A 25,377-nucleotide genomic window follows, 5' to 3' on the forward strand; every position below is an offset into this window, starting at 1 on the left:
GCCCAGCCAGCGATGGAGAGGCAACGCAACAGCTGCAGCAGAGGAGGAGATGGGGTTTTTTTTTTTTTTTTGGTCCAGTTCCCTATCGCACTGAAAGTAATCTCCGCTCTCATCATCAAGAATGCTTGCAATGACTGCAGAATATAAGCCTGATTTTTCACTGTTGGGTCGCACTCCCTCGACTTGGGTTAACAACTACATTAAGCTTTCGTTTCCTGGCATGCATTTTTCAGCTTTGGTTTTTTTGTTTTTTGTTTTTTTTTTTTAAATTGAACCTCACTATACTAGCTATAAGCCTTCCACGTAATGAAGTAAACAGCACCACAATGCATTCCTTAACACTAGCTGAACCACTAAATAGCTGCTTGTAGTTTGACGCCAAAGCAGCTGGGTGTTGGATTACAAACGAAAAACAAATGCCAAGGCATGGCCGTAATACAGGCGATGCATCGACGACCTACTGCACCGAACTCTGCGCGCTCAAACGCCGCTTCGGAAAGCGGATCAACAGTTCAAAAGGTTTTATGCCCAAGCTGTAGAGGGGAGCATAACTTAAGCTTACAGCGCAGATGAAAATTCAAGCCAAGTTTTGCACACACGCAAGAGAAAAAAAAAAACAAACACACACACACACACAGGCTGGAGGGGTAAAGTTCAGCCTTGCGGGAACAGCAGATTGCATGGGGCCGAATTTGAAGCTTCTGAAAAGTTTTCAAAGGGCAATATCCTCACAGCTCACGTCGGACTCAGCTGACCATTTCAGAGGTGGATCACCGCAATTTGAGACCCGTCAGTGCCCCGATCCTCCCTTTGCAAAGAGAGCCTACTTAGAGGAGAGCAGTGATTTCTCAAAGCGTGCAGAGCGTCCAGCCGAAAGTCACAGCCAAATAGCACACATAGCATTTTAAAGCATTGTATCAGCACAACACAAGCTAAAGTACACCTATTACAGCTATCCGTGTCGCTCGCCAAGTGCTTTTACGTTTCAGAAGAGGTATGCGGGGTCCTCGACCTCGTGTGCAGTGGAAAGAAACAGGACTTGCCATTCAAGCTACAAGTCCAGTTAAGACAAAGCAAATAAGTAAAATCCCCCCCTGCAAAACGGCATTTTTACCATGAGATAACAACTGCACCTAGCTACACCCCTAGCACGGGTAAAGTAGGGAAGTTCACATCCGCCATCAGGGGAGGTCCTGGGAGGGGAACGAAGCAGAGCCACATCTGCCTTGCCCAACCACAGCATCATACACACTGCTTGCTCCCAATCTCCAGCAAAACTTACGGCAGAATAGCTAGGACACGCTTGCGGATGTCACCGCCACAACGCACCCACTCAGTCCTCAAGCCGCAGCTCGCGAGCGCCTTGTTGCCACCGAAATCAGAGCGTGGCCTAGTTTGAAGCTGCTGCTTAGGGCTGCGTGTCGTCGGACTGCACGCAACGCTTCAAAAATTTATTTGGGCGCCGCAGAGTTAGCCACAGGAGTTCTTAACTAACAGTCGCTACGATGCGACGGGAAATAAATTACCAACAGTCCCCAAGTATCATGCTTCTGCTAAAAAGCATCAAAAGCAAAGCAAGCCTTCAGGAAAGGCAGGGAGCGAGGAAGTGGAGGAAGCAGCTGTCTGGCACTTGCAAGGTGCCCTGCAAGAAGAGTGGCCAGGAGAGGCGAGATGGGGATAAATCCTAAACCTGCCCCTAGGGCAGGTCTAATGGCCTCGGAGTTGCGCTGTACCTTGCGAGGAGCACAGAAAAGGGGAGTGCCGTCCAGAAAAAACAATAATCATCTGAACTCTAGGAAAAGCCTCCTTTCATTGAGTCACCAAGAGAACTGACCACGAAGTCAAAGCTAAGCTGCACGAACACAGCTAACAGATGGAAAACTTAGACAGAGACTGATTCAGGCTGCGGCCGATAACTGGTTCAAAGCAAAAGGACTACAGTGCCGCATGACGGGGTCAGCGTCCCCTTCCTTGCTACGAGAGGGTCGCGCAAGGACCCCCGACTTGGCACAGTGACTCAGGGCGCTTTGCGGCAGCGCTGGATGATGCAAGGATGCGGGAGAAGATGCACCTCCATCGCTGTTCTCTTATGCGGGTGACGTGGCAGCTTAGACTCCAGGATCAAAAACCCAGCCTTTCTGGGGAACATACCTTATAACAGGCTGTAAAAAACGATTACATCAACCACTGAGCCAAACTCTGAAGAACTGCATGCTTTGGCTTTCGGAAGGTGGGAAAGCTTGAAACACTTCATGCAGCCTTAATTCTTCTTCGTTTACACTTTTCTTGGTTTTCAAATGTTTTCTTCAGTACAAAGCAGGAATTCCTCAACGCATAAAGTCAAAGTCAAGCCGCTTGAAGGGAGCCAAAATTTCTTTAGTATCTTGGAAAAGGATGGGATGTAATCAGGAACATCACCAAAAGGCTGACAGAACCTGGGAAAGTTGGTTGCACAAGCTTGCAGACACCCGACTGCAAGCTTTTAAAAGAGTTTAGGGTTTTTGTTTTCCCCTTTGGGAGGATGGGGGAAAGAGGTCCTTGTTACATTCAAATATCCCTGACAGCAAGGCGTCAAAGCTGGATTGATTCAGAAATTAATGGCAGCTTACTCCAGCCAGCAACAGAAACTTGGTGGACTTTGCTGCTGGCTGCTCCTGAGCAGGCAGAACAGAGTAGCTGGCCCATGCTGCAAGCAGCTAGGGCCATGCACAAAAAAACAACTTCTCCGAGAAAACAAAACTAAAATTTCCACTTGCGTGTGCCTGATTGACAGCTTGATGGATTAAGAGGCAATCCGGACTGGAAAGGAGAGACATTTGGGGGGAAAGGGAGAGGGGGGTCAAAAAGGACACACACTTTACAAGCGATGAGTAGCAACAGGCTGAAGAATTTATTTCTCTGCATTTTCTTTCACGGTAATATTCCTCTCCGCTAAAGAAGGGAGAACCTGCCAGGAGAATTTTTGATTGTGCAACCAAAAGAAAAACAAGGCTAAAGGCGCTATGGCTGCTCCACTCCTGGTCCTGGTCCAGGCTGTTTTGTCTCCCCCAGTCGGTCAGGCAGAGAAGGTCTAAATCGTTAGCCATACACTTAAATTAAAGAGTGCATAGTGATTACTCTTGGGAGCACTGAAAATTTCAGAGAAATTGGATCTGGCCCAAGAGCATTATACCGAGACTGACTTGGAGAGAACATCAGAGAAAATGGAGACACACACGATGCCTCTCCGGATTAAGATCAGTGCAGGTTTAAGCATCCCCGACGTGTCCCTCCCTGTTCCTGTTGGATTCTGTTACAATTTATCCAAGTTACTGCAAATTCTTCTTTCACTCCTGCTATCGCTGAGCCATTCATTGAGCACAACAGAAAAGGAAACAGCTCATCGGGGGCAGGAGAGGACACGCAACTACAAGGCAAATTCCACTATCGGAGAAAGACGTTCTATCCCCAACTCACCGATGGAAGCAGAGAAACCAGCTGCCACAAAAGACAGGATTGCCCCTTTTGCACAGCAGAGGCAGCTCACACGTAGTCCAAAAATACAGAATTATGTTTGTGATGGAATGAAGGGGGAAGAAAGTCACTCCAGCAAAACAGCATTTCTTTTTTGGGGTCCAGTGCATACGAAATCCTGGCTAGTTTTGCCAATAGCTGCTTCAGAACCTGCACAGTATTTCCAGGAGTGCTTCCATCCCAATCTACTCAATTTAGCTAGAATAACTCATTAATTATGTAACAGTAGCTGGAGAGCTTTGCAGCATTACTGCTTTTAAAGAAGAGAAAAAAAAAAGTTGGGATAATTTTAAGGAAAAAAAAAGGCAAGTCATGATTCAGCTGCAAATTCAAGTTCGGGACAGGACAGCCATAGGCCACGGCAGAGGTCCCCTTCAGCCCTTTGCAGCAAGCAGAGCTGCAGCCATCTGCAAGCGTGGCCCAAGTGCCTACCCCTGTGCCGGGTCAGGCTGGACCTGGGAGAACGGCTCCCGTTTGACAGCCTGGCTGGTGGCCTGCAGACCACATGGAGCCAACGTCCGGATTACAGTATGTTTTAAAGAGCACCCAGCAGGCTATCTTGGAAATGAGCCCTGGGCCAAGCAAAATCAGGAATGTTGGAGGAGATGCAACTGTAGAAGGTTATGCGGACAGAGCGCTTAAAGGAGAACAGCCCAGCTTACGGCTTGCTGGGTGAACAGAGGAGCTGCCCAGCCTCTCTCCTTCCCGCGTCCTCCTCAGACGCGCGGCCCTTAGCTTTTTCTCCACGCTTTTCCTGTGCTTTTTCTGCAAATAGTAGAGAGCACGGTGGGAAACACAACCTCACCGTGGTAGCCACGGAGGAAGAGGAGAAGACACAACTGCCTGGCCAATAGCAGGGAAAGCAGCAGCACAAGGAGGTGCTACTGGTATCAGGGCAAAAGATCCCAAAACGCTCACGTATCAGGGAACACTTTCCAACTATTCCCAGCTCCCAACTTTTGGGGGGTGGGGAGAGGGAACAAATGGAAAAGGCGCTGCCTTTTCTGCTGGAGACATCATGCATGTCAGTCAAAAGTGGTAAAAATGCAAACTTTCCATAACTTTCAGGACCAATGACAAGCCTTTAATTGCATTAACAAACATCTCTGCAGCCACGGCACCTGTTCTGCCAAATCAAGCCCTAAAAGTTACAATATGGACAGGTGTACGCCAGCTCCCGAGCCAAAGCAGGACCACTCTTATTTGTTGCGTGCTGACAGCATGCCCAAAATCAGACGGTCATGGAAAGTTGGATTGCAGACTCAGGAATCCCGTAGCCTTGATGTGAAGTCAAGAGCAGCCAGAAAGCATCAAGGTGCCGCAAAGCTAATGCTGGTTCCTGAATACCAGAAAAGCAAGTGAAGTAGAAGTCCAAATTTACTTTTGATGGTTATGAATTCTAGACCCCATGGAAAACAAAAATATTACACTGGAAAGAGGTGGGGGGGGGGGTTTCCTGTAACCATTATTGACACAGGACACACACACACACACACCCCGACTGCCCACGACACTGATTCAAGCAACTTCCTTCCGGGGAAACGACCTGTCCCAGAACACTTCCTAACGTAGGACGTTGCACCTGCTAAAACACAGATATACTGCAATACTACTTAATTTTAAAGCACTTTGCAAATTTTAAGCTTCTCACAAGTGCCCCAGAAGGACAGCTATAGAGAGAGCATGAATATATCAGCCCCACTTAAAAGTGGGGAACACGCAGCAGTTATCAGCTATAAAATGTAAGCGGGGGATGAGTAAGTAGGCTCTGATTTTGCCAAACTAACGCATATGTTTAACTAAGCATACAAGAAATGACTTCACCGAGCTTCTTAACATGTCTTAAGTGAGGCTTGTAAACACATATGGACAGCAGGGGAAAAAAAGCCTTCACCCCAGAATAAAGCCTTCCTCATTTTGTAAAGCTGTAATTTACCCTCAAGATTAATATGTTGCAAGAGTCTGTAGAAACTCAGAACTAACCAAGCGCACTTTCCATATGAAATCTTCTGGTTGCAGATAAGCAAAACGTCAGCTAGCATCAGGTGAGCCTCAAATGGGATTGCTCTTCCTCTGCACTGACTGCTAGCCACTTACCCAGCTTACCTTGAAGGACATGTGGTACAGATCAACCGAGGTGAATCCTGCACGGACAAAGGTCACAGTATTTCTTTCACAGATGGAAGGTTTGTGCACACACACAGAGCGACCTTTGTGTTTTGTGGAAAAGATCGTTTCTGACTTGAAAAAAAAAAAAAAATATATATATATATAAATAAAAAAAATAGGGGTCGTGCCAGCCGCTCTGACCAGTTGGGGAGGTTATCCAGGGCGCTGCCAGACAAGAAAGGCACCAACCTCAGACTCTTAAATACCTTTCAAGCTATTTTTTCCTCTCTTATTTTTCCTGACACCGGGAATTACCAACTTAAGCTCTGGGAACTGCAGGGTTGTAAGTGCCCCACGGCCAGTCCGTGCTTTCAGTTACAAGTTAGACAACAAGCATGAATTTCTCCATGGAAAATTCAAAGAGGGTATCACTGCTGAAAAAACTTGGGGAACATTTCCCCATTAGGTTATAACCACTCCTGAACTCCTAACAAAACCTTGGCTCTACTGTACCGAATGCATGTTCTGAACTATTTAAAAAAAAAAATCCTCATTTCAAAGTCTATTGAAAATTTAGAGCGGAGACGCTCTCGCAGCATTCCCATGCACTAAGGACGTCTGCAGAGCGAGGGACTGAGGAATAGCAAGGCTGCTGCAGATTCACATCCCTGCTAATTTTGCAATATCTTTCGTTTCAGTGAGTCCCCAGATACGCAGACAGGCAACGGCAACGCACGCCGTAGGTCCTTCTGCTTTGTAGTACGCCCAAGTGCTACTTGCCCAGCCCTGAAAAACCAAAAGCCTTATCTCTTGATTTCATCAGGAGGAACTTAACACAGGGATGGGTAATTAAATATGTAGGAGACAGAGATATCAAAAACACTAACATTATGTTGCATGATGCTAAAGTCTAGAGGCAGAAGAGATGCAGAAATAAAAAAAAAAACATGAAGGAAGACGTGAAAAGAAACAGCAACAAGCCATCTTGTCTTTTTACCTGCACATCTTTCTACCACCCCACTCCTTCCCCTCCAAATCATGGTAACATTAGACACTCCTGAAGGTCCCCTTCCTTCCCTCCCCTGGGAACTAGTGCCCTCCACATCCCTAAAAACAGGAAAATTAAAAAAAAAAATTTTTAAAGAACCTTTATATACTGCTAAAACTGTAAATTTTTTGTAAATATCAATCTTCTGCCATTAGGTCAACTTTGACAACAGAAAGGAACGGCTCCATTTCCCTTTCAGGGTCATACCTAGTAGACAAATACTGAAAAGCCAGGGAAACAAATATTTCCAGGCTATTTTTTTCATCCCAAGTATCATTAAAATATAACCAAAAATGACGTGACTTTCGTGACGCTCACCACAATACTTTGAGCCAATGAGGTCTTAATGAACATTTTTAAGATGAAGCCTGCAAGAAAAGATAACGCTTGAGACACTTACTGATTTTTTTTCCTTCTGAAATATGAAAATTAGAAGTAGCAAAGGCAAAATAAATATTTCTCTGATTTTCCAAAGCTAGAATAGAAAAGGGGAAAAGCAATGCCATCTCATTGTTTAAGAGGAGACTTTCTTGGAAGAGCTCTCTCAGGAGTTCCTATCAACTCATTCTTGCAGCTTCTTTGAAGAGAGATCAACAATAACTTAATTTACAGTCCAGATTAAGGCATTTCAAGAGATGTGAAGGTAGGCAGAACGCGTTTAATAGGACGTTATCAGTTCAACTAAGTCCAGTTACCTTGTTGCCCACTTGCGATTTAACTCACGACAGCTCATCTTCTGCAAAACAACAAAACCGCTAAAGACGACAGTAAAAAATACAGCATGGGAAGCAAGGGGGGGAGGGAGCGGGCTCAGCGCACAGCGAGCCGTGCCCTGTAACATCTTTAAATTGCAACTGAAATCCATCAGATCATAGCAGAATCCATCAGACCTTGCAAACAAAAAAAAAAAAACAACCACAAACAGGAGAAGGGGCCAGGAGGCAGCGAGCCCAGGGAGGAGCTCTGGGAAAACGGGCTTCCCCCAGCGCCCACCGAGCATAAGGAGCCGGAGAAGAAAAATGCATAAGGAATTGCAAGCATCCACCCGCAACTAGCCGCTCGGGGCGGGGGAAGATAAATAAAAAGCCCTTATCGGGCATGGTTTTAAGGACTCCTGGCTAACAGCAAATCAGTTGTCACTATATCCAGAGAGCTGAGGAGAGGACCTCCTCGATGGGGAGAGGACCAGGAGAAATTTCTCTATCCAGAGTTTGGCTTTGACAGCCATCTCCTCTACCGAACTACCAAGACCGACTTCAGGCTATACCCTTCCCTGCAAGTCGCAGATAGAAATCTGTAAAGCTGCGTAATCTGTAGAGCGTCCTGGCTCTCCCGGCCTAGCGGCTGCCGACAAGCTCAGCAGCGGCAGCCGCAAAACCACCTCGACACGCTCCCGACGCGCGCTCTAGGCTCGGCTACGTTTGTTCTGACAAGCGAGAAAACATTTCCTCGAGTCAGAACAGCCAATTTCTTCCCAAGAGAGAGAAAGGTGGAGCGAGCTCACCCCCCAAAAAAGCAAGAAAAGCAGGCAACGTGCATCAGAAATAAGAGAGAAAGGTTCACCAAAAGCAAAAACAAACAAACATAAAATCAAAACAAAAAACCACAACCAACTGCCAAACTCATATGCCGCGTGCTACCGGCTACGTTTGCCATCAGAAGAAACCTCCTGCAAGCACCACGTCTTAAAAGCGCAGGATGCAATCAGGGATGAAGAGGAAGCCCACAAGCACAAGGTATTAACCAGACAGATGTGACAGTCCCGCTTCTTGCGGGAGGTGGCTGACCCTGCAGCTTCCTGGCCCGGAGCCTGATGAACCCCACAAGGCAACCGAACAGCATAAAGCTGCCCTAAGTGCTGGAATTATCCCTGCAGAGAACAGGAATGAAGTTTTAGAGTCGTCAGACAAATAGTTTACCTTTCGGGGGAGAACGTCCCTGCCTACAAATCGCTCAGAGACACCAACCACTTTCTAGTCTTCATGGAAAGCCCTAAAGGACCAGAGCCGGTCACATCCTCCTGACCGAGCCTTCAGCCTTCAAGCAGTAACTTCACCTGCAGCACTAGAAGAGCTACTCAAAGAGACCAACTGCTTTAGCAACTGTACTACACCACAAAAACACACACACACAAAACTTCATTTGAAGGAAGTCTGATGAGAAACTTCACGCACCATCTTTTCCAGATGACATGAGCCAAACTGTACCTGCAAACACAGTGGCAATCAGTTCCTGCCCTTTTCCTCCTTCCCAAAGTTTCTGACTACCCAACGAAGAGCTGGATTTTTGTTTTCTACAGATGGCAGAAAACCATCTCTTAAACAGCTAAAGAAAATGTAAAATCATCGCTTCCATCTAAAGACAAATATTTTCCAGCCCTTGAGGAGCAGGACTGGGAAAGGAAATCTAGAAAGTATGAAAATACAACCAATGTGCGTTCTCACACCTTAAACCCCAGAAAGCAAATAAAAAACCAAAAACCCAGGTACAGTTATATTTTTTGTTGTTTGCTTTCAACTCTCGGTATCTAAAGCCAATTCTGCGAGTTTCACTGGGAGGGAGGAGACAGAACAGGACAATGAACTCATCATTTTCAGCACTTGGTTTGACAATCGTCTACTCAAAACTAAGTATCTATCCACGGTGGCAGGAAGAAAGGAGATAGATTTTCACGTCATGCTCTCAGCCCCATGGTCTATGTCCACGATCTGCTCTCCAGGATTACCATACACTTCAGCAGAAGATCCAAGCAGATTTACAGGCGGCCAGCTCTGGATTATAAGTCCCAAAGGAAATTTTCCTCCCAACACCTACAAGTCAGAAGTTGATTTATACCCTAACATAGAGCAGATTATATTCCTTAAGAGACAACTTCTTGTCCTCAACCCCTCTGCCAATGCTGGAAGCAGAGGTTTGGTTTGTTTTAACGGTTGTACGGCTTATAAATACTGAAAGCAGCATTCAATTTCGGCTGAAGACAGTTAAAATCATTCAGATCAACAGGACACCGAGTGGTAAAGAACCGCAACGAGATGATGACACATTCATAGCCTAAAGCTTTCACTAAAATCTTGCAGCCCGAGAAAGTTCACCCTTCCAGCACAGAAAGATTCGGTCCCTGCAACTGCTCAAACAGTAAATTTTGGCACGCGTCAGAGAAATCCAGGCAAAGGTCCTTCAGAGCACGTGCACCCCTCAGATAGAAACTCGGGAAATACCAGCCAGGGGTTGCAAACGAGGCAGTGCCCAAACGAGGCAGTGCCCAAACGATCTCAAACGCGTCCAAACATTCAGCCGCTCCCGTGCGCTCACGCAGCGAGGAGCCGGGATGAGTTTAGGAGCCCTTGATAAGCCAATTCAACAGAAAGCAGGATTTCCAAAAGGAAGTCACTGAACGACAGAAGTCCTGGACGGCTTTCTTCATCGGCAAGCACAACATGGTCTCTTTGTCAGTTTTTTTTTTTTTAATTTTTAAAAGACAGAAAGTGTTACTCCGAGTAGAGTCGCTGCAGAAACGCACAAACTGCCTGCGAGACCAGGCTTTTTCACAGAATTTGAGCTTGAGGTGAAGTCATCCATATGGTAAGTTATCAAAATAATAGAAATCTACCTCCCCACATTTCCCCCGGACTGGTGGGAACGCTGGGCTCTTTGGCAGCATCTCTGGAGATGGGTGATCACAGACTTCCCCTCACCGGGACGCTGCAGCAGAGCCGGGCATCACTCTCACGGCTCTCTCCGCTTCGGTCCGCATCTTCGCGTGCTAAAAACAACACTTCCGCACCCCACAGGTACGCTGCAAAGACTTTCACCTTCAAGATTTATTACAGTGAAGTTGGGAAATACGTTGCAGAAAACGGTCATTCACGGAGATGATCTGACACTGCTGCTCCTGCAAGCGTTCCCAGCACCGTTAACGTCTCAAGGACGCAGGCGCTTGCAGGGCATCACGTAGCCAAATACAACGGGGCTGAAGGAACTGAGATTTAGAGGCTCCAAAACATCGTGAGCGAAGCCCTTCCAAAGCGCTTCTCTAACTTCCATAGCCGCGCATAGTCAGATCGAACCGTCCAATAAGGGAAAAAGATTCATTTATCTATTCAACTAGAAAAACATCCGCTGGGTAAGAAAGAGCGATCAAACAAAGACGTGAAGAGCCGGCCATGCTTTACAATCCAGAAGTCAGTGCCACAAAAGCACGTTCCCGGGAGTGCAACATCCTACCGAGAACACGACCCACACCATGACAAAGGGAGAAAGTACAAAAACCCCTTTCCACCACAACTCTGTCCTGTGACCACATGTCACAAAGTCATTGCCCCCTGTGTCCCCCCCCCCCCCCCCCAAAAAAAAGAAAGTTAAGTGCTTTGGTTTGGGCTTAAAGAAAAAGTTATGCAAAGCATTTTTAACAGATTCTGATTTCATAAAGATTTTTTTTTTTTTTTAAAAACAGAGAGAGACAGGACAAACCAAAAGGAGTAGCTGCTCCTTCTAGAATTTCATCCACCTAATTCTGCTCAGTTCAAGAGGAAGCAAAGAAGAGGTGGACTGTCCTAGCCGTTAAAAACTCTGCACAAGCTTCTTGTTCATGACAAAGAACACCCAAAATGCAACAAACTTGACAACTTTTCACCTGACTCCGTTTTTACACCCTTTGAGGAAGGGAAGAGAAGGAAGTCCTACCACAAATTCACGCCCAAAAACGCATCTAAGAAAGCAAAGCACGGAAAGATTGACTAGACTTTTCCACCGCTTTAATAAAGAGCCTAATGATGTCCAAATTATAGCAAAGCTCAATTGTGTAACCAAGGAGCCTCGATTTCATCCTTGATAAGGACCTGGATTTCTGTCTCGCAGGAGAAGCCTGTAGTTCACTAACAAAGCTGACCTTTTATATTATACCCTTCAAGGCCACAATTAGCTGGAGAAATACTGTACTGACTTGGCAACACTGGTTTTTGTACACTGGGCTAATTTTTTTTTAGCAGAATCTTGCCAAGACCATTACCATCTCCTAATAAGAAAAAAACAAAACAAAAAAACAAACAAGCTACACACACAGACACAAAACCCACTGCTCTCCAGACCCAAATTACTTTCCACAATTCAACGCAGTTTTAATTAAGATGATTAAATTACAGCAGAAATGATTAAGACGATATTCCGCAGCAAACCACCGAAGGTGTAACACCTTAATGCAGAAGAAGCTGGCAGATATAGCTGTGATCAAGTAGGCAGGAAAAGCCGGAATTTTACAGTTTTACACGTGAACCAATTTTACATCATTCAAACAATATCTTGGGAGATATTTGTCACAAGTTAAAAAAAAAAAACCCACATACATAAAAACAGTGACATCCATCAACAGAGCACAGGTTTTCCTTAGACTACACAGGAAGCAAGCTACGCAGGAAAACTGAAAAGGCTACAATTACTTTGACAGTGTTTCTACAGCTCAGAGGAATTTGGGGGTTGAAATAAACGGTTTCCTTCTCCTTCCCAGGGCTCCCAAAAACCACTTATATATATATATATATATATATATTTTTTTTTTTTTTTCTTTAAGGGCAGAACTTAGATCAGAAACGCAGCTGAAATCAGGTCACCGCGATCATCGTGGCCACGGTACGTTTCCACTATGGCCTATGAACTGCTTTTAAAGGAACGCGGGAAGTCTCAGATCCGTATTCCACCAGTGGAAATTATTAATAAAACCATAGCGCGGCTCAGGTTTGAACTTCGCTGCGCTTATTCTCCCTCAGCGCAGGGTAAGCGGCAGGTATCGCACCAGGGGACCGCAGGGTGCCGGACGGCGGGACGTAGCCCGCCGACAGCCGGGAGGCGACCCCGCAGCACGAGCCTCCCACGCTGAGGGCGGCTTTCCAAGGCGCGCCTGCCCTGGGTAAATTCGGGCCCGTAATCGTCAAGAAATGGTGGTTTCAGGGCGTTTTAAGTGCTGCGCCGCCGCAGAAAAGTTACAGACCTGCTATCGCCAGGTGCAACCGTAACGCGCGGCCGGCAGAGGAGCGGCGCTATTGTTTTTTGCTACGGCCGTCTCCTTGCCGCTATTGCCGACGCTCAGCGAAACCAACTCGCGCGAGGCAACAGCTGCCCCCGGAGCCCTCCTTAACCCTCGCTGCCTATTCCCACAGCGGTAAATAAACCCGGTCCGAAGGCGGTGGCAGCCTGCCTGGCACCCAGGGGGGCTATTTCAGCGGGAGCAAGGGCGAGAGCCTCGAGGCAGCGCCGCGCGGGAAACCCGCCGCGGGAACGGGGAGCGGAGATTGCCAACTAAGAGAAACGGGTGGCGCGGAGCCAGCCCGCACCCAGCTCGGGGACTTAACGCCACGGGCACGCGGCTCGGGGTGGGGGAAAGGATTTACTCACGGGAAAAGGTACCGAGTGAATAAACTTTGCTTTGCTTCTGGGCCTCTTCTGACTTTAAGATTTGCCTATATTAGGGCTTTTTACAAAGAGTTTTAACAAAGCCGGAATAGAAAGTCGCCTGATGCAGACCCGTTCCCAAAAACGATTACACTATACGCCTTTCAAGTCATTTGCTTATTCACCCGCTGGTAAGATATATCAGCTTCCGGCCCCTCTTAGCCACAGACAGCAATAAAATAAAATAAATAAACGAACCACAGGCCCTAGACATTAAGGGGGAAGAACGAAAGCAATCTACGCAGCACATTAAATTGTCAGACCGGGAAGGCACTAACACAGCATAGGTCCAACTAATGAAAAGTTCAGGAACCAAAAAACCTGAGATGTTCTTTAAGGACAAGTGCATTTGTGGAAAAAAATACAAAAATGGAAAAAAAATTTTTTTTTTTTTTTTTGCATCTGTCCAAACACCCAGTTAACCGTTAGCTTCCTCCCGGCAGTAACTAGCTGCCTCTGCCAAGCGGCGAGGCCAGGTGAGAGGTTAACTCTTCATTTTGTTTTAATAGAGTCCGGCAATTCTAAATGGAGAAAGATAAAATTCCAGCATAATCCCCCGCCGAGGCTGCTATGAAATAACCCTTTTGTTTAATTATTACGAGCTGGATGGGCAAACACTATATCCCGATGGACAGAGCGCAGCTGTTACTATAACAGAAAGACATTCATCTTCCATTCGCGGGACCCTGAAATCCTCCCAACAATGCCTGTAAAGCGACTCCCGGCTCGCTCCGAGTTTGCGACCGGCTTCCATGTGCAGAACTATTTTTAGCAAACTTTATCTTGGGGCACCACGCGTCAAACGTTTTCCGCGTTAGCCATTTCAAAATCGTTCACGTATACAAACACTTGCAGCAAATAAACGGCGCGGCTCTCGCGGGCAGCCTGCGAGAACGGCACGTCCCTCGCTCGGGTTCATCCCTGCGCCGGCAACTCATCGAGGAGGCCACAGACACACGCATCTTGCCTATCTAACAGGGTAGTAGCCGTCTCTGGGGCTTACAGTTGCCTTTGAAGGGTTTTGGGGGGGCTGCTGTTTGCATATTAAATAGCCAATCTGCACAGGATGGCGTGGGAAAGGCAATTCTATCACCTATAAAAAAAGGCGTCCAGTGTTTGCTTTAAGTAGCACTACGTCCATCCCATTAGACGATAGCAGGACGTATCTACAGGAAATTATCTACAGCTATAAAAACTATCTATAAAAGACTTCCGCAGCTATCTCAGGTACAATACAAACATGAAAATACGCTGCTAGGGATGGCCGCATCGGGCCGAACTCCCTGCTGATGCAAACAGGCTTGGCTCCATCGCCGGCATAACCACACGGTTGGAGTTAACGCTGCATTTGGTGGGGGGTTTTGGACAAGCGTCTATCACCTTGCACATCCAGGATGAATGGGCTTTATGCCACGGACTTCCACCGACAAGGGGAATTGCCCAGCACCAGCAAGCATGGCTCTGCAGAAATGCTCTATAAGGCTATTCTTGTCTTTATTACCTGTGTAAAGCAGCCTGGAGCTTTAGCACTAAGGGCCACCGCGTTGCTTCCAAGATACTAAAAGGTGATTAAAATCTAGCCTGGAATTCCTTGTTATAAATAAGCACGCCGAGCCCGTCTTTTCTGCAGGCCCCTGTTTCACATTTTCACATGCAAAAGATGCGCCAGGAGCCCTAGGAAGGGACCAGGGCTCTACTGGAACAGCGAGCAAATAAAAAGAAAATGTTTATCTCAGTGAGTTTACTTTAAAAAGAGCATTGGTCTTTGGAATATTCTGAAAGAATCCAAAGGAGCTCAAACTAGATTTTGCGGCAAAGTATGCAAAAATTAGCGTCCACACATGATAAGTGCGTGCACAGATGCAGTATTTCAGTTGCAGGTGCGACAAGTCCAGTATTACTGCCGGCAATAGCAATCCCGCACACCATCACACAACGGCCTGCAACGCAACCCCAAACGTCAAATGCATCGTCTTCCTTTGATTTTTCCACCTGTACTAACGAGGCTTACCCCCCGTACACCCAACATCCCTTGCCTAAAAGGGAATTTCAAGGGAGAGAACCGATTCTGGCGTGGCAGAAGCAGCACCTACTGCCACCACCTCCAACGTTGCTCCTTAGGATCTCATTGCAGCATGACTGCAATAGGTATTTGGGAAAACGTATTGTCCCAGGCATTAGAATGTGCTTTAGCAGAGACTTTTCCTATTAAAAAAAAAAAAACCTATATATATATATATATATATATATATATATATATAGTGGCTGCTAAGTTGTGCATGCATGTGAAGGCAAGGGAAGCAGAGTTCAAACTTCAGTGCACCAGAGAGCTACCCAATAACTGCTGCACTGTAACTCGATCCTCCCCCGACGAAAACCCAAGGACAACCGAATTTCTCAGCCTGCGCATATATAGGCGAATTACCATTCTTAACCCATTAATTACTCCCACAAACTAAAGCAGGAACACAAAAACCTGCTATATTTCAGTCGTCAGAGCAGGGAAGGAAAAACAAAGACTTTGAGAAGCCAACAAGCCACGTGCACCACATTAGGCCGTCCCAAGGCTAAACTTGCCAGGACAAGGCTACTGCAAGCACACGCTTAGCTGAGTAGCGGGGTTTCAAGTCAACTACGGTTTTACCCTGCCGATTACAGAGCAAATAGAGGTGACAGCCCATGGGTCTCAAACACAGCAAATAACTAGCATAGGATGCATGCAGGTGCAAGGCAACAGGCTCCTCCAAGACCAGAACCATAAAGACCAGGATAAAATAGACCAAAAGCATCATATTTGCAAAGCTTAAGTGTCCTGGTTTCCAAAGTAGCATCAAGGGTGAACGGAGCCACTGGCAAGAACCGCTGTTTGCAGACAGCTCCTCCAAGCAACAGGAGTAGCCGCCAGTCCGCAGAGGCGGGAGACTACAAAACCCAAGCACAGACTAAAAGGGCTTTAAAAGCCTACAATGCACTCGTTTCGTGAAACTTTTTTTTTTTTTAATTCATAAAAAGGAGGGAGAGTTGCATCGAACGTTTCTTCACTTCAGACCCGTGTTTGCATTCTCGTCTCCCTAGGAATTCAAAATTGGCTGCAGACAGTCAATTATGTATAAGCAACAATATTCCTAAAAGCCAAATTAGAAAGTTTCACACATTATACAATGCTTTTTAAATAGATAATGCTAGAGGAGAGAAAGGTTAGCAGTCTAGATGGACCACCTGATAAATCAGAGACAAATGGCGCTAACTTTATCCCTCGCACCCACTCAGGGCCTTATCATCTCGCACCTCAGAGCAATAAATTAGGAATAAGTATTACATTAGCACTACACTCGCCACACATAAAAGTTAAACTTTTGCCACCAGTTAGAAAACAGCTTATACAAGGGGAAAAGCTTTAAAGGAAAAAAGGAAAGACAGTCCCAGCACCTAAGGTACTGCAGTGCAGCGTCAACTACTCGGACTTTTTAAAACCACGGCCCTTGCCGTTGGGGTTAGACGATGCCAGGGCTGTGCTAAGTTATTCAAGATTCGTCCAACAAGCGCCAGAGACGCTCATCTTTCCCTGCTTTGGCTTCTTTGCCCATAAATCAACGGCAATTCCTTCAGTTGCAAACTTTATCAGAGAGGGATTAATATAAAACCTCCGCTATGGCGAGTTCCCTTTACTTCTTCCATTGTCACACCCCAACAGAAAACGGACGTGAAGAGCAAGAGTTCAAAATACACTTCTCAATTCACAGAAATGTCCACCTGGATTAAAAATTCATGCAGCTCTAACTGCAAAGCAGTACACCTTCTGATTAAAGAAAGACCTGTACACCTTCTCGGAATATATTTTAGCCTTCTGAAATAAACAGGAGGACCACATATATGTCACGACTGGATACAGTAGTGACCGGGTGAGTAGAAAGACAGCAAAATGATACCGCCAGTATACAGTTAATGTAATGTCCCATTTTCCCAGCAAATTTAATTCCAGATTGGGGGGGGGGGGGGGGGGACGAAAAAGGAAAATCTGGAGGTCAGAGCGGTAGCCAAGGAACGGAGACACCTATTCTGCCCCCGACGGCCAAGACTTCTGAAAAGTCACTCCTTCCATGTAAAAGGTGCAAAAACATGGGGAGCAGCAGTTCCTCACCTCCCTGGATATTAAAAATGCCAGAGAGAGGATTATCTGCTAAATTCGTGTTATGCCCCATAAATTATGTGCTATAATAAACATGCACAGATACGAGTTTCACTTCTAACCTCTCCCGCGTGACTAAGGAAACAAACATTTTCGCAGGCTCATTTCAGTTCCTTAATATACCCCTAGCTCCCCAATCCCATCAGCAGGCTAAAATAGCATCCAGCGCCCAGGCTGCTTTTTGCTTAATCCCTGCAAGGACGAGCCTGGCACGACCCTCCTGAACGGGCCTAAAGTCGCCAGTGACCACAGAGGCGACATGCCGAGAAACCCCCAACCTGCAGGACCCTCCCCAGCCAAACCAGAAACTGAATCGGTGGCAAAGCCCCGCATCGACCTGGGAATTGCAGAATTATCAATGAGGAGGGTAAACGGTAGTTTAGTACAGAGTGAGCCCGTTGGTGCTCGGCGTCTGCTTGTACTTCCTTTCTATTTCAATTTACAAGCCTGGACGCGTGAACCAGCCTCTGCTTGTGGTCAACCCAACCGAGGAAGAAAGGATGTTCTACAAGAGCAAAAACATACCAACCACCTACAAAGTAATCAAAAGGGGAAAAAAGGAAAAATAAAACAAAATAATAATAAAAAAAACCAGAGCATGTTACCAGGCTGAAGGCCAAAAATCTAATTTTATCTGAAACAGAAACACTTATTTTCCTCCGTATTTGCTAACGAGGTACAAAACCATTTGGTGTGACCTTGGCTAAGCTGCTCCATGATGCAGCGGGGTGCACAGTCCAATTTTCCCACGCTTGGCCCCTCTGCTAACGCCTCCGGTACAGCCACCTTCTATCTCCACGAGCAACATGCAGCAGAAGAGAAGCCCACTTTTGCCAAGGCACCTCAGCACCAGGAGCATATTTTTCTTAAGCACCGTGATGGACCAACGCCGCACGCAATAGCGCAACCGGAGCGACAGGACTAGAATACCAGCAAAATAAGAGGCGCTCGTGTGTTGGAGGGAAATATTCCATCATTTTATAGTTTATACTGACAATTGCCACTCTGAACTTTGAGTTTGAATTGAAGCTGTACCGTAGTAAAGGAGGATGACGGAGAGAGAAGAGAACACGAAATCAGTGCAAAAGAGCAACTGTTATATTCAAATCTAAGCATGAAATGTGCTGGGTCTGCAGAACGCAGGCAGGCAAAGTGTTTCATCTTTAATTTACTTCTCTGCCCCTTTGACTTCAATGGCTCCAAGAAAACTTGCAAGGAAGATTCAGGGAAGGGAGGAAGGGGAAAAAAAATAGTGATGTATATTATTTTAATACACCTTAAAGGAACAACTGACTAAAGCATCAAAATTATTTCGGAATGAAGTTATAATGAAGAGAAGATATCAGACATTGGTTGCTCCTCAATGGTTAACGGAGGAGAAAGGCAGGGGAGGGGAAGAGCATACTGGTGGATGCGGTGGCCACAGACACCTCTCTTAAACACATCCAATTTCACTGATGTGAAAATCTCCACGTGAAGGAACAGGCGAAAAAGAGCTTAAGTGGGAACAGGGTGCCGAATGCTAAGTGCTACACTGACTAATTCAGAGCCCGGCACGGCTATTGGCCAGCCGAGAAAAATCACACACACACCCCCACTAGTTTAAGAAAAAAAAAAAAAAAAAGGCCAAGGAGGGATAAAAGGGAAAGACAACGCCTCTTTCAAGCGGAGATTACGCTCTGCGGTTCCCCTTTCCCAACTTCCCACAATGTTTTGTTATCCCGAGCCCGACGGAGCCCAGGGCGCTGCGGTAACTGCGCCGCGCTGCCCACATCGCTTCCGGCGGCCGACCACGAAACGTCGCAAAACCCGCCCTCCTTTCGCACGTCCTTCGTCCGTGCCAAAAAGCGAGAGAAAGCCAGCTTGGAAGCAGGTGGCCCACGGAGCCCGGCTCCACGAGGTTCGCCTTTGCAGCTCCTTCCCCCACCGCCCTCCTCAATTTTTTTTAAGGAGTTACCCGCTCGTAGAAACTCGCCCGTGAGGACGACGGCCCTTTAGATCTTCCGGTTGGGTCTCGGTTCCAGCTAGACTCAACAAGGTTATCTGCTGCCTTATCCACCCTTCCCGAGTTACGGCGCGCCGCTCCAGCTGACCGCTCGGGACGCCCCGCTTTCCGGGGAGCGGCCGCAGGCACCCTAAGGAAAGGTGATTCCCGCAAGGGAGGCGCAGTGCTTTTCGGGGAACAGGCATACAGCAAGTTAGCTGAAATTGGACATCTACAGCCAGAAGTTACCAGTCACTTGCACAAAGTTTCGACTCCAGCTACTACGTCCCACTTGGAGCAGCTGCCCCGGCGGGCGTGCTTGGTACCAAGGCGTTATGTTTTACCAGGCTCGAAAAAATACAGGTCTGCTAAAAATCTCAGCTAACGCTGAATCCGCTCAAGCTCCATGTAGTTAATTGCTAGGAACAACAGGAAATTTAAGAAACGTTCCTAAACCTAGGCCCTGAAACGTGACGGCCAAAACACTTCTCGCCACAAGGCTCAGAGCGCAGTGACTTTCTAATTCTTATTTTAAAGACGTCCCTTTTCTAGGGATGTCTAGATTTTAAAGACTTCCTAGGAACACGCATTGCGTAGGTCGAGCACACGAATACACCTTCCCTCCACGCCTAGCCTAGAAGCACCTCTTCTCTCCATCTTCTTCACCTCTGATAATTTAAGGTAACATCCGTTGGGACCTTTTCCACCGGCAACACTTCCATCCTGCGGAGGAACCAACCACAGAGACCAGCATGCTGCAAATCAAAGCAGCTAAATTCTTGGGCTGGCTCTCGTGGTAATCCCATTACCGACGCTCCAAAAGCTGCTACTCTCCGATCCGAGCGCGGCCCCGGAATTGCCAAAGCGGCACAACTGTTTCCCAAAACTGGTGAAACCAGTAAAGCCCTCAATGCTGATCTGAAAAGGGGGAGAGAAATGGTGGGAGGGAGAGAACAAAACAAAACAAAACAAGAAAGGAAAAGTGAGGCTGGCCGGTTTCTTTCTTCTCCACCATCTATTCAGTGGCAGCAGGGGAGGTCTACAACTGTTGCGTCACGTAGAGCACAAAAAACCTGACAAGCGTGTTTTAGCTGATGGAGACCAGACTGGACGGGAGCTTGGTGACAGCTATAAGGTGGTGAGTGGGAGACCTGCGCTTTAATTGCCTGTTTCTTACCATCTCATCAACTGAGTGGAGGAGGTGGGGGGGGGGGAAGTGTTAGAGCCTCGATGGGTTGCTCAAAGACACGAGAAACAACATAAATCTCAGCGTGTGGATACTTCCGCTAACTACCCAGGCTCCCGTTGGACTCTCGCTTATCTGGTCCAGGCATAGTGGATTTTTAACCCTGCCTAGCCAACAAAAAAAAAAAAAACGCACCGAAGAAAGGCACAGGGGATGCTCTGAAATGGTGGGGGGGAGTGGGTTAAACGCCACGCAGCGCCCCACCGGGAGAGGTGTTTCTAAACAATGCCCCTAAAAATCATGCACCGCCTACCTGCCTCTTTAACCGAGCATTATCCTCTCCACAGAGCTGTGACAATGGGTATCTCCGTGGTGTAATTATCTGGATTTGAGGACAGATTAAAAATATATATCTATGCTGAACACCTGTTCAAGAGTTTGGTGTTTTTAAAGGCCATTGCCATTAACCTTGGGCCATGCACTTCATTGTGTTTAATTAGCAAGCTAATGAAGCCAGTTTTATTCCCTTTCTCAAGCACAAGAGGATAAATACAAGACAGTGAAAGAGGAGACCAGATCCATTTGCAGCACAGTTCATTGCTGCATGGCATTACTTAATTAAACTTGCACCAAAATAAAAGTAATGTAATAGCCCAGGGAAACACGTTAGCAATACATCTCGCAAGACAAATCCTTTTACACCTTCTGTATTTTCTAAAACTCATCGATTAAAACATGATTTCTGAACATTTGGGCTTGCAGAAAATTTGCAAACAAAGGGCTAAAAATGAACATAATGTTTTCCTCAATGAGTCCTCAGTATTCCAGAAATTAAGCATAACAGATTTAAAAAAAAAAAAAAAATTTGCAGCCCCGACTTGCTTTGTTACAGTCAGCCAAGGTAGCGATGAGAATCGTCAACAATGGAGGTCAAGCTATTTTCGAAAAGCCCACCACTTTCCTACAGTCCTAACGTGTAAAACATGTACGCACACAAAAGAAATACTTCAAGCAAAGCCCAGCGCTGGGAACCCCCAGCAACCCGCTGCAACTTCGGGTATTTGGCATTGGGGGGGGGGGTTTCTTGACCGAACAGCTTTGGGGGAAAAAAAAAAAAAAAAAACGGACAATGAGGATCGTATGGACAAATACTCACAAATATCGCCAGAAACACGGAAAAGGCTTTAGAGGAGAGGGGGAGATTTGCAGAATTGCTAATGCACTGATTTAATGATCCGTGAGGACCTTTCCAAACAAACAGAATTATATCCTTTTTCTGAGGGTTCTTTATTATATTTTCGGGGGGAGGGAAAAAAGTCAGTGTAGGTATGTCCTATCAGATTATCCCTTTCATAACATGATACATTTAAGAAGCTTTCAGGGTTAATTTTTTTTTTTTTTAAAGCAACTGTTTTTTCCTCTAACTTGCATTTCTGCCACTATATGCACAACCACAGGATCAGGTTAAAAACAACAACAACCACCACCACCAAAAAAAAACCAAAACAAAAACAAAAACCCGGAAGCCATCTCTTTTATTGAATCACCCGAGATAAAAGGATTCCAAGATATATAGAAAGAAAATACATTAACCATAAATCTCCTTTATGCCCATAACAGAATTTTCCAGCCAAGAGAGCTGTTGTGATTACAGCCACCCTGAATACCACGAATACTGATGGCACACACACACACACACACACACACACACACACACACAGCCCTGCTCCTTCCCAAATAGCAGCGCGGAGAGCGAGAGCAGGTATGTAAATACAATCCCTCACAACCCCTTCGCAACACATGGAAACAAAGCTGTGCGTACAAGTGTCCCATCAATTAGATTTAAAAAAAAAAAAAAAGCCTGAGCTGGCCAAAGCTTTTTTTTTTTTTTTTAAACCCTACATCCTTTCCATAAACCCCACCAATTTGAGCGTGGCTTTAAAAAAAAAAAAAATAGTAATTACAGGGTGGCATTGTCGGCAAGACAAACCCCCGGCAGCGGCAGCGCATATTTAATGGGCACTCGGAACAAAGGAAGCGCGGCAGCACCCGGCTGCCCCAGCCGCCGCGGCCCCCCGGGCGCCCCCTCCCCGCCTCAGCCCGGCCAAATCCCGGGGCGCAGCGGCCGGGGACTCCCCTGCGGCCCCCGGCCGAGCGCAGGGAAGACAAATAAATTACAAAGGGCACGACTGCAGCATCTCTCCCGCACCCTGGGAACGCTGCTCGGAGCCCCCCCCCCCCCCCCCAACCCCGCTCCGCGCCCCGGCTGCGCAGCGGGACAAGTTGCTGCCCTGCGCCCATCCCCGCGCAACTGGTACATAAAGAGGGGGCCGGGAGCAGCGCTGTGAGATACCCCCCCACCACCACCACCACCTCTGATTTGGCAGGGGAATAGTAAAAAGGGGAGGGGGGCGAAACACACACACACACATGAAAGAGGAGGGAAAGTCGGGGAGAGAAGGGGCTTTCGCAGCCCGCCCGCGTTTTCGGCCCTTGCGGGCACGCTCAGGGCAGGGGGGGGGGGGGGGCGCCCGGGGGTCCGACCCGCTCCCCCCTCCCCAGGGCAGCCCGGTGTTTGTAGCAACTGTTTCCCCCCCCACCCCGGCACCCGGGTCTCCCCCTTAGGGAAACGCGCAGCCAGCAGGCTGAAGTTCAGGGCCGGGCGAGTGAAACGCGTGGTTTGAAAAATTAAAAAAAGAAAAAAAGAAAAGCAAAAAATAAAATAAAATAAGCTAAGCACCCCCCGCAACAAAAGCCCTCCCCCCTTGAAAAAGAAAAAAAAAAAAACAAACAACCACCACAACTTTCTCCCAGCTCCCCACATCACGACCCAGTCCCCAAATGACTCCTGTCGTAACCCCGGCGGGATGGGGGCGCTCCGGGGGCGGGGGGCGCCCGGCCGGGGCCGGAGTCCTTCTTCCCCCCGGGGGTGACACCCCCGCAGGACGCGGCGAGCCGCCAGCCCTCACCACCCCCCCCCCCCGCCCCGCAAGAGGCTGCACCCCGCGCACGGGCACCCAAAATCTTCCCCCCCCCCCCCCGCGCGCTGCCTCTCCTGCAGCCCCCGCGCTCAGCAGCGAACAGCCGGTTTTTGCAAAGTTTCCTCGACATCGCGGCGTGTTTACACTGCCATTGATTCACGCCGCCCGACTGAAGGGAACAAAAAGCAGCACGGGAAAGCTCGTCCTGTAAAGCAGGAAGAAAACTAAAGGGAGCGTGTGTGTATGGGGAAGGCGGGCGGGGGGGGGGGGATTTAAATTAAAACGAGCCCACCAGTTGGGGTGACCCCCCCCCCCTTCCTCGGTTTGCTCGCCCGCTCGCTCGCCGGTTTGCCCCGTTTTTTCGCAGGCTGCCTCCCAATAATGGCACGGCCCGCTCGGTTTGGCACGGCGAGAGGCTAACGTAGGTAAACACGCAGCAACGCTCTTACCTGCGCAGAAAGTTCCACAAAGAAAGGCGAAAGTCAGCCACGAAGCAATCATATTCCTTCACTTTTTTGTTTTTGCGTGCCCCTCTATCCCCAAGGAAAAAAAAAATATATATATATATATGTATAATTGCTCGAGCGAGTGAAAGAAGGGGGATGAAAAAAAGGCTGTCCTCTCTTTTTTCTTTTTTTTTTTTAAAAAAAGGGGGGAGGGGGAGGAAGAAATAGGGATTTAAAAAAAAAAAAATTCCTACAAAATCGGATTTAATTCCTTCGCAGTTGCAAAATGTATCCAGTGCGGAGGAGCAGCGCCCGGCCGGCCCCGGCTTTGCCTCGCCGCTTTCCAAGAGTTTCTTCGCCCGGGCTTTTGTGCTGGGAGCGCGGCGTGCACCGCACCGCACCGCCGCCTCCTCCCCCTCCCCCTCCTCCTCCTCCTCCCCCTCCCCGCCCCGGCCCAGCCCCTCCGGCTCCCCCAGCAGCAGCAGCAGCAAGGGGCGAGCGCGCACACACGCGGGCGCGCCTTCCTCCCCCCTCCTCCTCCCCGCGCCTCTCCCCCCCCTCACCCCGCGCGCGCAAGCTGCGCGCCGCACAGCGAAACTTTGCGAGGCGGCGGCGGCGGCGGCGGCTGCGCGGCAGGCAAGGGCCGGCGGAGCGAGGCGCGCAGCGGGGGGCCGCGGCATCGCGGGCTGCGCGGGGCGCGCAGCGAGGCGGCGGGGGGGGGGGGGGGGGCGGCCCGGGAGCAGCGGGCTGCGGCGGGAGTTGCCATGTACGGGTTTGTTTTTTTTTTTTTTGGGGGGGGGAGGTGGAAGGAAGGAGGAGTGGGGAAAAAAAAAAGCGGAAAAAAATATAAAGGGAGGGGGAAGGGGAGGGTTGTTTTTTTTTTTTAATTTAAAAAAAAAAAAAACCTGAACCGAGTCCAAAATGGCTTCTAAAAAAAGGGAGAAGCCACAGCGGAGCCAGCGGGGGAAACCCGGATGTTTGATACAAAGAGGGCTGGAGGGGAGGGGGGGAGAGGGAGGAGCGGCGCGGGGGCTCCGCGCCTCGGCGGCCGCTGAGCGGGGCGGCGGCGGCGCTGCCCGTCGCGCCCGCGGAGCCCCCCCCGCCGCCGCCGCTGCCCGCGCAAGGGGGGCTTCCCGGGACCACCCCCCCCCCCCGAGCAAGAGAGAATGGAATTAACCCATCTATTCCTTGCGAGGAAAAAAAATATATATATGAGAGGCTATTTATATATAGGAGGCTACTATATATGCATAATAAGATGTTTTATATATATGCGTGTATATAGGAGGATATATACGTGCGCGTGCATCTGTGTGTTTGTATCCTCTGCCGTGAGGCTGGTGCAAGCGCCAGTGTGTTCACGGCTTCTGGCCCAGCAGCGCCGCGCACAGCCGCAGGCAACGAGGGCCCTTCGCCCTGCGGGGCGGCAGCGCAAGGGGCACCCGCGGCGCCTGAGCGGCTGCTGCGCCGGCGCTCA

At 48.2% G+C, this 25,377-nt stretch overlaps 1 protein-coding gene across 2 annotated transcripts in view; it reads right to left on the reverse strand.

The window, feature by feature from the left end:
* ACVR2B (activin A receptor type 2B) overlaps positions 1-24,344 on the reverse strand; it is a 104,814-nt gene extending 80,470 nt beyond the window's left edge. Inside the window, exons 1-2 of one of the 2 annotated variants that reach the window (XM_068934181.1) lie at positions 24,155-24,314; positions 23,904-23,987 (exon numbers count right to left, since the gene is read on the reverse strand). In XM_068934181.1, coding sequence (XP_068790282.1) covers positions 23,904-23,955 — 52 coding nt within the window. In that variant the 5' untranslated portion in view covers positions 23,956-23,987; positions 24,155-24,314. Of the gene's footprint in view, positions 1-23,903 lie in introns of both variants that reach the window. The other variant, XM_068934180.1, reaches the window with a different exon arrangement.
* Between the last annotated feature and the right edge of the window lie 1,033 nt (positions 24,345-25,377).

The sequence above is a fragment of the Struthio camelus genome, chromosome 2, assembly GCF_040807025.1.
Source record: "Struthio camelus isolate bStrCam1 chromosome 2, bStrCam1.hap1, whole genome shotgun sequence".
NCBI classification, from domain to species: Eukaryota; Metazoa; Chordata; class Aves; order Struthioniformes; family Struthionidae; genus Struthio; species Struthio camelus.